General features: G+C 40.1%; 1 protein-coding gene across 4 annotated transcripts in view; it reads left to right on the forward strand.

The window, feature by feature from the left end:
* palm2akap2 (PALM2 and AKAP2 fusion) overlaps positions 1-15,237 on the forward strand; it is an 80,241-nt gene extending 65,004 nt beyond the window's left edge. For 2 of the 4 annotated variants that reach the window (XM_032569380.1, XM_032569383.1), the window contains 8 exons: positions 5,846-6,064; positions 6,453-6,800; positions 6,992-7,090; positions 7,182-7,283; positions 7,661-9,056; positions 10,355-10,533; positions 11,080-11,118; positions 12,081-15,237. In XM_032569380.1, the coding sequence (XP_032425271.1) occupies positions 5,846-6,064; positions 6,453-6,800; positions 6,992-7,090; positions 7,182-7,283; positions 7,661-9,056; positions 10,355-10,533; positions 11,080-11,118; positions 12,081-12,212 (2,514 nt within the window). In that variant the 3' untranslated portion in view covers positions 12,213-15,237. The remainder of the gene's footprint in view (positions 1-5,845; positions 6,065-6,452; positions 6,801-6,991; positions 7,091-7,181; positions 7,284-7,660; positions 9,057-10,354; positions 10,534-11,079; positions 11,119-12,080) is intronic. The other 2 variants (XM_032569381.1, XM_032569382.1) reach the window with 2 other exon arrangements.
* Positions 15,238-15,895: the final 658 nt, after the last annotated feature.

Genomic DNA, 15,895 nt, shown 5'->3' on the forward strand with positions numbered 1-15,895 from the left:
ATATTTTATTGAGTTTTTATGTTACAGACCAACATAGACATTGGATTTCCATCTGGCCGGTCCCTCTGATCAGATAGGAACTAAATTCCATATTTATTATATAATTATTTATTGTGTTTTACATTTATGTATGCCTTTCTCTGACATGAACATAACTCTCTGGGGTAGCCATGCCCCAGCCCCTCCCTTGAAAAATGCTGGGGATGCTCCTGTGAGTATGTCAAGTATTTATTCATAAGAAAGAAAATTAAAACATTTTATTTTCCTCCTCCTTTACAACTAAGCACTAAAACTCCAGTTAAATACATTGAGGTTTGTTTTTATAATGTTACAAAATGTGGACATTTTTGTTTTAATGTTTTCACGTACTACTGAAGTAATTTACAGTAGAATTTGGACTTTATGCTCATGTCTCAAACGTCTCAGATCAGTATTTATTTGCCCTTAATTTGTCTTATAATAAAATATTTTGAAGCTTAGAGGCTTCACATTACAATCTGGCTGCAGGTTTCATTGTTTTCATTAAATTGTGAATGCAGCCCCTAAGTCTGTCTAACCCTCACAAGATACTGAGTCACAGGTTTCAGACAGATGATGACAGAAAATGCCAGCACCCCAATCAGTCATCATCTCTTCATCATAGCAGCCCCACCTGCTTCTTTCTGCTTTTTCCCCAGTTTTGATAGAAGCTGGAGGGCCAAATGGAACCTGGGTGTGTGTGATGAGGAAGCGCAGTGTGGATGCTTTTTCAGGCCGGTGTGTGCGTGGGTGTGTGTGTGTGTGTGAAAGACCTTGCACAGTAGGTAGCTTTGTGCATGTGGGCATCTGGAGAAACGCGCACGCTTACGGGCGTATGCACACATTTAGCCCATGACATCACGACTCTCCACGCAGCTGACAGGAATGCCGCTCAGAAAGGAGAGGCTTTGTGGAGGAGAGGAAAGAGACGGGAGGGAAGGAAAAGGAGGGGAAGAAGGAGAGGAAAAGGCTTGGCCGCGGAAAAGTCCAGTACTCGCGCAATCTGGAACAGGACGGATCAGGGCTGGACCCAAGTGGACAGAACCGAATAGGAAAACGGATAACGATTAAGAGAAGAAGACACACTAATGGTAGAAATGATTGTTTTGCTATAGCATGGATCCAAAGCTGACTTTGTTGAAATAGATGAATCCGTTGGTGTTTTTGAGAGCAACAGGTGAGGATGAATCTTTTTTCTTTTTTTTGCAGCGTTTTGACAATATTTATTGAAGAGGACTAATGTGCAATAGATGCAATCTTCAGTATTTTAATCTTGATGCTAAAATGTCACTGAGCTTGAATATTGTCATGAAAAAACTAATTCTAGGCTATACTCACTGATGTCATGAATACGCACAGGACAGTTGTGTTTGCTCAGAGTTCACAGTCCAGGTTGTTTGAATCTGAGAAGAGGAGGCCAAACCTGCAGACAGTTCCAGTTACTCCACAGGATCGTATTTATCCAAGAAACAGAGCCAGGAACCGACTGTACTTGCTTGACACAGGAATGATTATTCTGAAGTCAGAGTTTTAAAATCCAAATCATCAGATTTAAGCTAATATAGAAGACTGTTTGTGGTATTTAAAGTTAGGGCTGTATCTTATTGAGGTGAAAGTTTTATAGAAAAATCCATGATCAAGGCTTTAAAATATTATGTGACTTTTATTTCTGGTCAGGATGGGTTTGGATTTCTTCTCTAAGCATGCAGCTTAGCGCGTATGTTTTGACATTGTGTTTATGTGTCTGTGTGTTTGCCGGGGATTTTTGTGCATGACGGCCAGAGTGTAAGCATTTCCAGATGTTCTGAATGGAGACAACTTGTAGATTTAGAGCGCAGCAGGCTCAGAAACATCCACGATTGACTAACAGTGCTTGGTATGTGTTTCCACATAATTCACCCAGTTCCACCCCTTTTAATACCAATGAAAGTCCTCCCTGATAACAGCTCTACAGATGATCAGTTTTACTTTTTCTTACTTTCTTTTTTACTCATTCTCAGAAATGCTCCTTGTTAACTTTCCTTGGATAAGAAAGGTTAACATTGTCCTTCATCACAAGAATTAAAGTCTGCGCCTTGAGGACAGCAAGCTATGCCTGGAATGTGTGTGTTCACCTCAGTGTGAAACAAAAATCATATACCAACACACCTCATGTATAAGTACACACACTGATGTGGATGCACCGCTGCGCAGTCACAGCCACCCTTTTTTCAGTCTTGCATTTGAAGCAGAATTGTGTTGCATAGGAGACATTCCTGTACTTTAGTTCTGTTTTCCTGAGGCAGTAAAAGGATATCCTCCCCCTCTGTTCTGTCTGCTGGACACACACCCCTACACTTGCACAAGCACACACATTCCTGCGTGGACAATCATGCATGTGTCGCATATACAGTGAGCTCGATGGGAGTGTGAAATTAGAGGCTACATCTGGTCCTCATATGATCGCTGACATAATTAACAGTAAAAAATTATTTGACTTGTTTAAAGGCAAAACTGCTTTAATCTGACAGCTGTTTCGCTAAAATGTTGGTAAAAGTTTATTAAAACTTGGAGAGATCTACTGGATTTTGAGTTTAGTTTGATTGTTTTGGTTGAGATGTTCCAGATATGTTTCATTTTACTGCTGTATTGTTAGTCACTAGTGTTGCTTTTTACCTCACCGGTGCCTCAGTTTCCTCCTTCTGTACAGCTGCTTCCCATCTACTCGTTTACTCACCTGTGTTGCATCCAGTAATCAATACTCCTTGGTTCACCCAATATCCTCCTTGCTCCCTGTTTGTGTCTGTATACATCCAGGATTTGCATTGTGAGTTACTGCAACTCTCCTCCTTGCTATCTTGACCACAGCGAATCATTATGTTATGGTATTGACTTTTAAAGCTGTGTTCCTCTACTTGGTGATTTTAGTCAAGTGTTTGGCTATTTCTGTATTTGTGTAATATTTTGACGCTTTACTAAAAGCAATGTAGTAATTGTTCAACAATTGTGTTCTGGTTCTCAAAACATTGAAAAGAGCCATACAATTCTCCAACAAGAGGTTAACTTGTTTGATAAATCTACCGTAATGTTATAAAAGATACTGTTCATAAAGAAATCTTACTCAACACACACAGCTACAGTCTTCAATAAATTTCTCCTTTGGAAGTTTTTATTCTGTGACATTTCCTGAACTGCTAGGCTAATGCTAGCGTGCGTACTCTCTGTTTTGAAAGGACTCATTGATGTTTGTGCTAGCTTTAGGTAGCATGCATTACATATGCTTAAAATTGCTTAAACAAACTGTTCAGTAATCTGCAGCACTTCATTCAGAGATAGACGGTGTGCTCTAACCTGATGATTCCCTGATATCTGCAGTTATTACAATTAAAGAGGCAAATTTTTCAAATGCCATGGAGCGTCCAAGTTCACTTCGGACTGAAATTCAAGTCATCCTGTTGGACATCTTTGTAAGTCTGTTAAGTCTAATGGAAAATAGACACAATGTGCTGGTGTATTTATCTCAAAAGGACCGTATTAAATAAGTATTTTTTTATGGGACTCAGCTAACTAAGTGAGCCAAATACCCTCAAACCCACAATTTTTCTCAGGGGAGGGTGGAGAAGACCACACCGAAGTGTAGAAGAAAATCTTTGCCTGATTATGAGACAGACAAGAAGTCCTTTTCAGCAAGCAGGCTGCTATAATCCACCATGTGACTCCTTTGGCTGCTGTCTCTGTTTCTGTGGCGAGAGGAAGCACAAGAGGAAGGAAAAGATGCAAAAAGAGGATTGAGGGGATTCAGGCAGGCAGAGAAGGGCTACATAATGAAAATGACCTAGATTTACCCCTCTGAGCGATGATAAGTCCGGGTCCGATCTGTCACTGGTTCTGTTAGAGGTTCAAAAAGCTGCAAACACCACTTTCCTATGCCACTGCATGCTTTAACTGAAGGTTGAGCCAATTTGCTCAAGTGACCCTCATTAATCTCCACACACACTTTCAAAAGTTGGAAACACAAAGGTTAACAGCTTCTCTTTGAGATAAACACACGCTTACGGAAGAAGCCGTTGGTGCAAAGACCTTTAAAAAGTGGAGGCCAATAGATTATTTGTCAGAGACCCTCAGAAGAACAAAGGGACGGGTCATAAACACAGGAGTGTGTAAATGTAGCTGCTGTTGAACAGCAGGGCAGGAATGTTTGGTATGGATGGGTCACTGAACCAGGAGCTCTGATTCCTGGGCGGATTACTTTCTTGGAAAATCTCAGTGAAAGTGAAACATTAGCTACACATAATACAGTGATTTAAAAATTAGCCACACATCTTATTATTTTGCAGTTGTGAAAAGAAAGCCGAGAAGATGGTCTGTTGTAAACGTGATGGAAACCTTACACAGTACATCAACATGGAGACACCATCATCATGGTGAAGCATGGTGGTTTCAGCATTATGATGTGGGGATGCTTCTCTTCAACATGTACAGAGGCCAGAAAAATCTTGAAACTCAATGGGAGGTTTACAGTCAAAGTTAAGAACTAAGGATGTTTTCACACCTGATAGTTTGGTAGAGTCGATTTGATTGGAGACCAAAATGGCCAGATTTGTTACATTTTCAGTTTGGTGTGCTTCACTTTCACATCACCTGTGATGGCACTGCACCAAAAACCACTGAAGGACACAAGACGAAAACCTCAGAAGAAGACATGAGCGCAACTTCCTTCTTCGCAAAATGTAAACGAAAATGGAGTGGCTTCAGATTTTAGCTTTTAGAGGATTTCTCTTTAGTTTTGGCGAAAGACCACAAGCCATTTCTTCTTCTAGGTCTAGACTCGTGTTTTTTTTTTTTCTACATTAACCCAGAATGCCCTGTGCTATAGTTCACTTCCTGCTTTTGCATTCATAAATGCCAAAGCATTTATGAATGCCGATCCGCTTGCATTCATACTGTATGTGCATTTGAACGTTGACAGAGTTCACTTTAGGGGAATCATTACCCAGGTTTTTGGTGAACCAGAGTTAGCTCTTTTTGGTTCACATCAGAGTTTGATTGCGCATTCACACATTCCCCAAATGAATCAGATTTTCTTGGGAAACAAACTAGAGTTTGATTAAAGCAGACTAAACGGGGCTGGTGTGAATGCACCCTAAGTTGAATTAGTATTCTGTGGCAGGATTTATTTGCTATTAACAGATTATGTCCAGTCAATATCAATAATTTTGAGGTATTTTGCAAAAAAAAATGGTCAAAAAATTTCAGGTTGTAGATGTGTAAAACTATTTCTGAATACAAATGTCCGCCCTGAAATGTTTTTCAGATTATTTGTGAAAGAAAAATGAAAAAGTACATCATCTTTTCCTTTGATTTTAACTTTTCCTTGCTGTATTATATAAAATTCCAGTAAAATACATAAATGTTTTTTGTTGTAGAACAATAACACCCAGGGGCACTGAAAACATGAGTCACTTCTAGAGATAAGCATCATTATTATCTCTCACATTTGTCCAAGACTTTTGTTAGATTTAGAAAAATGTTACACATCATTTTCCCAAGTTATTTTATACCAGTTTAGAAATGCCTTTTTGATTGAGACAGTTTATGTAGCAGCGTATGATTGGTGCCCTCTAGAGGTCAGTGCTAGTCAATGCACTATAGGATAGCAGAGGATTAAACACTTTCCTGCTGCAATGCAGATTTACACACACAGGAACTGTGTGTGTGTATTTTCTTAGAGGGTCCAGGGAAAAGTCAGAAGTTAATCTTCTTACTAAGTGGATTTGACTGTTGTTTTTGAGCCTGAATTGTTGTGACTAAACTACCTTCTGAGGCACATGTTTGTTTGCCAACACAGAACCCGTGGCGAGCAGCCGAGGATGCCACTGACTCTTCACCAAGAGAGCGAGCCGTAAAGAGTGTCAGTTTCCAGGAATCAGTCAGCGTTATCACTGACAGACCTGCAAACATGGAGCTGGAGAGCCAGCAGGTCCAACATGGCTGCCTCAGAAGCCCCAGCAACCAAGGCCAGAGTGTAGTTGTGAAAGCAGAGACACCAGACAGCGAGGTGGTGCAAGTATGCTGCATTTTATTCCATCTATTTTGTAAAAACATTCATCCACGATTTCTGGATGATTGTTGGTGTAAAGTAATTATTTTGATATTCCAGAGTTCTGTAGTCAAATGTTTTGAATTTTTACTTTTCATTTTGTTAAAATGCTGATTGATTTAAGAAAACATGCTTAGAATATTTATTCATTTTTATTTTATGTCTTAGTTTTGTACAATTTATTTTTTCAATTTTATAGATTTTTTTGTGTCCAAATTATTTGAAGTGATATGATTAAAAGATACAGTACATATTTGTACAATTTAAGATTAGCTATATTCTGCATCAAAATGCCTTCTTTCCCATTTCTGCCTGTAAAATATCGTTTTCTTCATTTTATTTTATGTGTTCACAGGAGATCAGCTACCTGGATCAGGTGCTGGACGCAGCTTCAGAGACTCCCACTAATGGAGACCCCTCACTGTCAGAGCATACAAAACCAATCAGTGTCAACGGAACATCTTCTTCTGTGTGTGTGTCTGACAATCGCCAATCAATCACTGTGGAGGAGCAAAGGTCGAGCACGTTCCCCCACCGGGAGTCTGCCGTAAGAACCAATGGTCACATCCAGGGAGATGAGTCGGGGCATGGCGCGGTCAAGTTTGAGTTGCGAGCATTTCAGGAGGAGAGACGACCAGCAAAACTATTCACACCCGGAGAAGAGCAGCAGGTCAGGGTGACGAGGAGGCGACCATCAGAAGAGGTAATGTGTGTCGTGTGTAGTAGATCCACTACCACAGCTAAAATACCCACCGGTGTGTTGTTTGGGTTTTTCTCTGATACATTTTTCTTTGAGTAGAACACTTTTTCCTTTTCTAATCATGAATTAAAATCATTACGACTTAATATGTTTATATTCACACACTTTTTTCGAAAACTGCTCTTCTTGTCCAGGTTCAGGAACTGGAACGCGAGCGCCAGGAGCTGATCAAAGACCAGGCAGTCAAGAAGAACCCTGGTATTGCACAGCGCTGGTGGAATCCTCCTCTGGAGGTAGACTTTAGCCCTCAGTCTTTGGTTTTCTGTGAACTCTGACCCCCTGACAGGTTGATTTATCAGTTGTTGGGCTGTTCAATCATTTAAGGTGCCTTTGGAAGAGCAGCTGGACGGAGACCAGCTGGAATCTCTAAAGAAATATCAGGAGAGGAAACAGCGGAAACAAAATCATCCCTATCCATACGCTCAGGTAACATACACACACAACATTCAGAAAAAAAATTGAAAAAATTAAATCTGAGAAAAATAGCAAACTCCACTCATGTAGGTTCAGCTATTTTTTCCAAAATAAAATATAAAAAAAAATAAAATATGACAAAATAGGAAACTGCATTAATGTAGGTTTGACTGTTGTACACACATTGCAAATTTTCAAAGTTTTTATTTTTGAAATACTTTCTTTTCCAATTTTACATTTTTAAATTACTTTGCTTGCAATAATATTGGAACAAATTTCTCTCCATAGTTTTCAGTTGTAATGTGTTGTAATATGAAAAAGCTGATGGCTTGTGATGACTTAAGTTTTCATCTCATTTTCACTGCCATGTTTCTAATGTGTTCTTGCAGCCCCACATGTCTGGTCCCCCAACAATGGTGACCTTTGATCCTGATGTAACTAGGAAGGAGGACATTCTGGAAGATCAGATTGATTTCTCATCTGCCAGGAAGCAGTTTCTGCAGGGAGACGCTGCCAAGAAGAACCTCATTCCTCAATTGTACTCTGCCAAACCTTTCTGTAAATCCGGAACCAGGAGCAGCCCAGGCATCAGCGACTTTGTTGCAGAAACCGGAGAGACTCACGTGACGTGGTCTAACGAGGGGCTGGCAGAAGAATTTACTTGCGCCCGAGCCGTGATGACGATCCTGCCGGAGCAGGAAGAAGGAAAGGATCTCAGCCAACCGTTCCACCCAGAAGAGTTTGACTCTGGGTTGGATGAGCTGTCCATCCGCTCTCAAGACACAACTCTCTTCAGTTTGGATAATGTTTCAGACAGCGGGGCATCTCTACCCCCGACTCCATTACCACTCACTCCAGTATCGCCCCCCACCCCTCAGCCCACAACTCCAATCAACGGGCAGAGTACCGGCGGCAGCCCAAACGAAGACGAGTTGGAATTCCACGCCGGGGTCCTGGTCCAAAACGCCATCCAGAGCGCCCTCGCCGCTCAGAACGGAGGGGAGCTGAACTCCTCCCAGCTCAGCAGCCCAGTGTCTCCATCCTCTGCCTCCACAAGCAGCCCAGTGCCAGTCTCATCCTCACCTGTGTCTTCTACTGGAGCTCCCAGCTTCCAGTCGCCTGCGTCCTCCAGTCCTGCGCCGTCCATCCCGTCCCCGCAGCCGGACACACAGTCTGGTGAAAGAGTGGCGTCGGATTCCTCCAGTTCATCCCGACTTTCCCAGCTCCAGACTCCTTCTCCTCCGCCTTCCCAGCCCGTTTCCCCACCGCAGAGGCCCAGAAACGGAGGCCCACGGATCAAAATCCAGTCGTCCTACACGCGGGCGCTCGCCTCCTCGGCTCCAGCTCCTACACCCGCTCCTGTTCCAGCTAACGTCCCCAGGCCGACCCCCGTCTACCGCCCCCCATCTCCTCCGAGCCCAGAGAAGCCGGAGTTCAGCTACTTCAGTAAATACTCTGAGGCGGCTGAGCTCCGCAGCACGGCGGCGGCGTCTCGAGGCCCCGAGGTGGAAGCAACCGCTCAAGGCCCATTCCGCCTGCGCTCTAAAAAGCAGAAAACTTTGTCCATGATCGAGGAGGAGATCCGAGCCGCTCAGCAGAGAGAGGAAGAGCTGAAGAAGCAGCGGGAGACGCAGCCCACCGTCGTCTTCCGGCCCAGTGCCGCGCCCAGTAACAGTCACGGACCGGTGAGGACGGGAGTGAGACACGGCACCATTGCTCCCGCAGACAAGATGAAGAGCAACAGCCTGCCAGCTAGACTCACCCTGACAGCACGGACAGCGCCAGGTTAGTTAATACTAGGGCTGAATGTTTTGGGAATCAACTATGCTATCGATTATTCTGACAATTAATCGGTTAATCAGATAAAGAAATTGGCACATTCTGCAGATTTCTTATTTAACTATGTGCATTTTTTATGCAATGTTAGAATAATAATAATTCGTCTCCTTTTTAAAATAAGAACATAAACATTTTATTGCCTAAAATGTAATAACATAGCATTCCTTTCGTGTACGTTTGATCATTTGTAGCAAAGAGTACAGTGTAGGGATTATCTATTGATTTTTTTTTTTTTTTTTATGAAACAAGCAAGGTATTTAACAGGATGTTTTTTTGTATATAGAATTTTAACCAGGCAAATCTAAAACTATGCCACTTGTGGAGATCAAAGTGTTTTTTATATTAAATTCCAAAATGTAGATATTTTTTCTTCAGTTTTAGCTTAATTACTGCTCTAACTATGTTGTTCTTTCAGCAAATTACTTTTGTTTTGGGGTTTGTTTACTCCAGTTAACGATTAATCATTTACCAAATTAGTTGACGATTATTCCAATAATCATAAATAATCTGATTGTTTCGACTGCAGGTAATAGTGTCACACTTTTACACAATTCATGCAAGAATATTCACACTCCTTTAAGTTTTTGACTGTTCTTGTCACATTAAAAGCATAACATTTGGCGTATTCTATAAGATTTTATGATAGATCAACACAAAGAAAAACAGAGGTGCATGTTTTAGCAGATGGCAACCATAAGTACAGCCATTACTACAATGGAGTTGTTCAAAACATGTTTATGTGTTCAAAGTTCACATCCAAATCTAATTGAGAATCTGTTGCAAGATTTAAAAACTAATGTTACCAGGTGCTTTCCATCCACTCTGAGTGAGACTGAACTGTTTCGGAGTAGAAAATGACACAATTTATGTCTGTGGTTAAACAAACTTGGTAGAAATTCCCCAAAACACTTGCAGTTGCAATTGCAGCAGATGTTCTTCTGCCATTATTTAACTCAGGAAAGCTGACTATAAAGGCATTACAGACTTTTCAGATTTACATTAGCATATTTTTTTAAAACTATAAATCATTTCCTTTCATTGCACAGTTTTGCACAACTTTGTATTTGTCTGTGATGTAAAGCTCCAGTTGATGCTTGTTATTGTTACCTAACATGGTATTCAAAAATGTAAGGGGCATGGATATTTTTCCAACACACTAGATCTGTGAACATATTTTCCTAAAAGGAAGCAGCTCGTTAAAACAACCTGCTTTACTTAAGGTCACTTTGATTTGTGGTTTTCAGGGAAAATTGAGAAAGTTCGGCCTGCACCGCCGGTCTCCCCCTCCCCCTCAGAAGGGGCTCTGTCTGATGCTGGCAGCGAGGATTCGGGAGGATCACGACCCAAAAACTTGATGCAGACGCTTCTGGAAGATTATGAAACGCACAAGGTGAAGAGAAAAGAGAAGATGGAGGACAATAGTGTAAGTATTTCACATTTAGGATTTAAATAAGCAAATACAATATTACAGAATGGAGGGTGTAAATCTCTTTCACCCATCCTCCTTTGTTTGTTCCCTGGATATATGAGCCTTCAGCTCTTCTGTGACAATTCTAGATAGTTACAGAGAGTACCTCAGACATCACATGTTGTGATTAATAAAGTCAGCAGCTGGCATGAGCTTAGACTGGTCAACAGAAAAGGGGAAATTCCCCGTCTGAAGCATGAAAATCAAAGTGAAAGTACGCCACTGAAGTTGGGGCTTTCTGTTCCCACATATTATTCAGCTTGAGAACTCACATGAGGCAAAATAAAGGGGATTCCTTTCATTTTATGACCCAACATGATGCAAATATGCCAAGAAGGACACACAAAGTAACAGTTTGAACAGTTTGCAAACTGCAAAACCTCTTTACATTCCTTAAACTAAATTCGCCTTGACTACATGATGAATTGTGATTCTTTTATTCATGATGGCATCATGTGTTGACTTTTCTGTCCTGTTGCTTCTCTCCTGCTGGTCGCTCAGTATGCACATTTGTTGCGGGCTAATGAAGTAACCACTGAGGTATTCAATATGCCCCGAAATCTCGCCGCTCCCTTAACCGCCCTTACAAACAGACCTGGGTCAGAAAAATTCACACACTCTTGTTCGTCTTTGAACTATAGAGGTATTTGGTTACTCACAGTTAGACAACCACTGAATGTCTTGATACTTACAACTGCAGTTTGATACTTACAAACTGCAGTTTGATACTGCATTGCTTTCTTAGTTCCATTGAACTAAGAAAGCAATGCATTTTATACATGTAAATCTTGTTTTAATTCTTAAAGGAAGCAAAAATGGGTGTAAATCTGATCCCAGGTCTGCTTGTTGTCTTACTGCATTGTTCAGTTTTGTTGTGTTGGTTCTGCATGTGTCTTCATCTATATTTTGCCTTTTGTAATCCAATTGTACAGTCTCCATTTTAATTTTATTTATTTCTAGCAAGGATGCATCAAAGCACTTTATGTTACCTGATACAGTCTCAAATGTCCAACTACCGGTAGTTTCCCCATGATGGCATTTTAAATAATTATTCAGTCCCTAAATAGACTATGCTGTTAGTACATCGTGCTATAATTTGATCTGCAAGGTTTTAAAAAATGTGTGCACATTTGTCAAAACTGTAATTTTCACCATGTGCCTTATTTTGTGCGCCACAAAATACTTTTATTCAAAATTTAGGTGTTTTTTACCTTGTACAATTGAGTACAGGAGGCTGCAGCCGCTTCCTTTTCCTCTCTCAGTGTATAGTGTGAGCTGCGTCCCTCAGATGTCCCCAGACAGCTTTCAGTTTAGCGGAACAACTGAAACCCTAGCATTCCTGAGTTATCAACAAGTGATATCAAAACAGATAGGAAGCAAGCAAACTTTTATTGACTTTTACTTCATTGTTTACTTGGAAACGACATCTTCTCATGTCATCTGCTGTTCACTACTTTGCTCACACCAAGCTCGACTCTGATTGGACATTGTATCTACTTCAGGTTCTGGAGGCAACAAGGATGACCAGGAGGAAGAGCAACATGGCGCTGAAGTGGGAAGCTGGTATCTATGCCAACGAGGAAGGAGAGGAGGAAGAGGAAGAAGAAGAAGAAGAAGAAGAGGAGGAAGAGTGAACAACTCTTTTCAAGGACTGTGAAGAAGGAGACAGAGTGGGATGATGAGGATGATGAGGGGGAAAAGAGTGGAGAATTAACCAGTATTTATTATGCTAACTGTATCCTGATGATCACAAGATGCCTGATGAGACGCATCAGTTTGGGGACCTGAGAACTGAAGGTGTAACAGTGAGGTTGATATTTGATAGTTGACATGTTAGAAGGGTTTTTACGGAGGTTTCGACATTTAAGGCGTATCGTCTCCACAAGCTGGTAGACGCTGAGTGACTTTTGTCAATTTTTTTTATTTTTTTTTTTTATCTATTTGCAGTTTAATGATTGAACTAAGAGCTAAGATGTAAAGATTGTTTCCAGAGAGTTGCTGAATGGACTTGCGGTTGTTTTAGAAAACCCTGAAGTCTCAACAGGAAGAGAACCAGGTGTGTGTGTGCGTGCGTGTGTGTTGTGGAAAGAAAGACGAAGCCAAGAGAAAGCATGAACACATTTTTGACATTTCCGACATTTTTGAACCTTTTACAACGCTGCAGAAGGACCACGGTGTCTTGGAGGAACTCAACCAAAGGGCACCACTGACTCTCAAACCCACGTTGTTTTAGGATGTGCACACATTATTTCAAATGTTAATGGGAACTTCTACACTTGTTTAAGTATCTTTATTAAATTTAAAGTGCCGGATCGACAGCATCCCTGGATTGTTAAATGCTGGTAAGTAAATCTGCAAAAAAACAATAGCAAAAACTATCTCTGCCTTAGACTGTCAGTAGTTGCTGGGTGTGATGTATTTGATTCTCTTTTATCTGTATTACTTCACCGTCAATAGGACCTAGAGAGACGATGGAACCACATCAGACTGAAAGTTTGTCTGTAATCTCTAAATTCCACAGATTTTTAAGGCTTAAGGTAGAATTAAGTGTTTGTTTTATATTCTGAAGATCAGTTATTTCAATTTTGTTGGCTTCGTTGACCTGTGCTTTCAGATGTAAGCAGTTGTTTCATGTATTACAGCGAAGTGTTTCTGATGTGTGAACATGTGGCTGAAGATAAAATTTGACTTGGAATACTGGAAAGGTTTTGTATAAAAAGGTCGTTATACCAAAACAAAATTTTATTTTGAGGGGGGGAAAAAAAAAGAAGCTCTTAAATCTATTTAAGAAGTATTGATTGTGTGCATGGATTTTTTTGCACTGTTTTCCCCCAAACTGAAACAAGCGCAGAGCAGCGGCAGGAACTGATGTTAAGCGACTACATTCCTGCTCAGCCTGCACCCTGCTCGTCTTGTTTTTCCGCATACGGTTTTTATAATTTGTAAGTAGAATGAGCTGTGGCTAAAAATACACAGCTGCTTTTAGCCAGCTGACTGGAAACGTGCAGCAACTGGTGGGGGAGGGAGGTGCTCTGTTACTCTATGGTCCATAAAGCTGGAGAAAACTCCAGGCACTTATCGCTTATCTTCACTGCAAAAACACAACATCGTAGGAAATATTTTTTGTCTGGTTTCTAGTGCAGGTATCTTAGCACACTTGAAATATGACAAAACTAATTTTCAAGTAACTTTTAAGCAAGATATAACAGCTTGTTTTAAGTCAGCAGTTTCTTAATATAGATGAAAAACTATATAACTCAAGTTCCAATGTCAGATTTTTACACTTAATACATGAGAAAAATGTATTGTTTTAAGTGTAAAAATCAGAACTAGTACTTTTTAAATCAATATTAAGGATTTATTTATGTAATTTAATATCCTAGATCATGCTGAAAAGTTGCTAGTTTTCTTAATTCAAGTGTAGTAAGCTAAGCTAGGTTCTAGTGCAAAGACCAAAAATACTTGATAAGATTTTGTGTTTTTGCAGTGATTGACTTTAAATCGTAGGAACAGTGTACCGTAGTTTTGCAGTAGTCTTGTGGAAACATGCTTAATTATTAGGCCTAGATGATCTTTCACAGGAATTTAAAAGAAAGGCAAATTTCTATTTCATAGCTAACCTGTGAGGTTATTTTCTCTGCCATGCTGCAGGCATGAGGATAAAACGATTTCTTTAAACCAAAGGTCGCAGTCTGTCCCTAACAAGCGTCTTTCAAAATGGGACTAAACCTCTGTGTACCCAAACACACTTAAACACCCCTCACCTACTCTCAGGAGAGCTTTAGAGAAAATGAGATGAAGGACACACACACACACACACACTACCATCTGATTGTATTAACTCTTGTAGTGGGTGAGGTAAAGAAGCTGCTGTTACTGTGGAAACAAAGTGCCAGTAGCAACCTGAACGGTTCATTTCATCTTCAGTTAATGTTATTAATGTTTCACGTTTACTTTTTTAAAGGAATTGTGTCCCTTTTCCACAAACTCACATGTTAGATAAATTGTAGTGCGGCGTTGAAAAGAATCTGGAGGACAAGTAGGAGGGGAAAAAACCAACAGGTAAAACCTGTTCTCCAGTCCTCGTGACATCAGCTGCTGCCGCTACTTACAAGCAAATTCTTTGCTTTACTTCCTTTATAGAAATATGTAGTACGTAATTACAAAATAACATTTCAGCACAGCATTTTAAGCTTTAATAATTCACATGTAGGTAAATGAGGAGGAATATTTGCAAGAACTTTTTCTGATCATCTTCAGTCAACTCCCAAATTTCATTGATTATTCTCACAATCAGTCCCATGCACACACAGAGGAGTTGTTGTGATTTATATATTATTATTATTATGATGATGCGTTTATGTTTGAACTCAAGGTGCAGAGATGATTTTATTTGTCATTTTAAATGCTGGTAGCTCAGTTTTCTCCTTTTAGAAACTCAAGAGGCGTCGGTGTGTGACCCACGCTGTCTCTGTGTGTGTGTGTGTGTGTGTGATTAAACCAGTAATATTTTGCTAAATATACGACATAACCTCTGTTCCTATGTTAACCACTTGTATGCTCATAATCTGCTTGGTTATTTTATAGCACATGTAAGGCTCACAGTATACTCCTACTACACATATTATGGATATTTTCTCATTAAAAGTAAAACCTGGACATGCGTGGTGTCAGAGTGGTTCATTTACATGTTTTAACAAAATGAAAGTTTATTAAACTGCCTTTCATTTAAAAACAGAACTGAAACAGAAACTGAGAGTAAACAGTGCCGTTGTTGAACGTAACAGTTCAGCCTGTCGACACAAAAGCCTTTTATCAGTGGTTTACACCCAGTTTTGAATGTAACCTGCGCTTAGAGCAGTGATGATGTGAACACACTTTCAGAATCGTTTATATCCTAACAGACAGGACTTCAACAAGATCAAAATACTGTGTTAATGTCAGTTAATAAAACCAGTGGCACATGTCTTAGAAGTCATGTGCCACTGACTTTTATAGTTTAGAAACTTTAATTTTTTTCTTAATAGAAGTAGTTAGATAAGTGGTTTCTTGTAAATGTATTCTCATAAAGGCTCTAAATTCAACTAAGACCTAATAAAGCTGGTTTAAAAAAAATATTGTTAGTTGGTTTTGGACAGTAAATAACTGGCAGAAACCTTAATGAAGAATCAATAAAGCCAGTTTTTCAACCCTTTTTTTTCTCCCAAGGCTCCCAAATGTTGTCTATAGGTTTCCATTTATCAAAAGATGAAAATATCAACCAACACAGTGACACTTTAGAGAAAGTTTGTAGATTCTGTTTTTTGCAGAGGGTCAC

This window comes from Xiphophorus hellerii, chromosome 8, assembly GCF_003331165.1.
Source record: "Xiphophorus hellerii strain 12219 chromosome 8, Xiphophorus_hellerii-4.1, whole genome shotgun sequence".
NCBI classification, from domain to species: domain Eukaryota; kingdom Metazoa; phylum Chordata; class Actinopteri; order Cyprinodontiformes; family Poeciliidae; genus Xiphophorus; species Xiphophorus hellerii.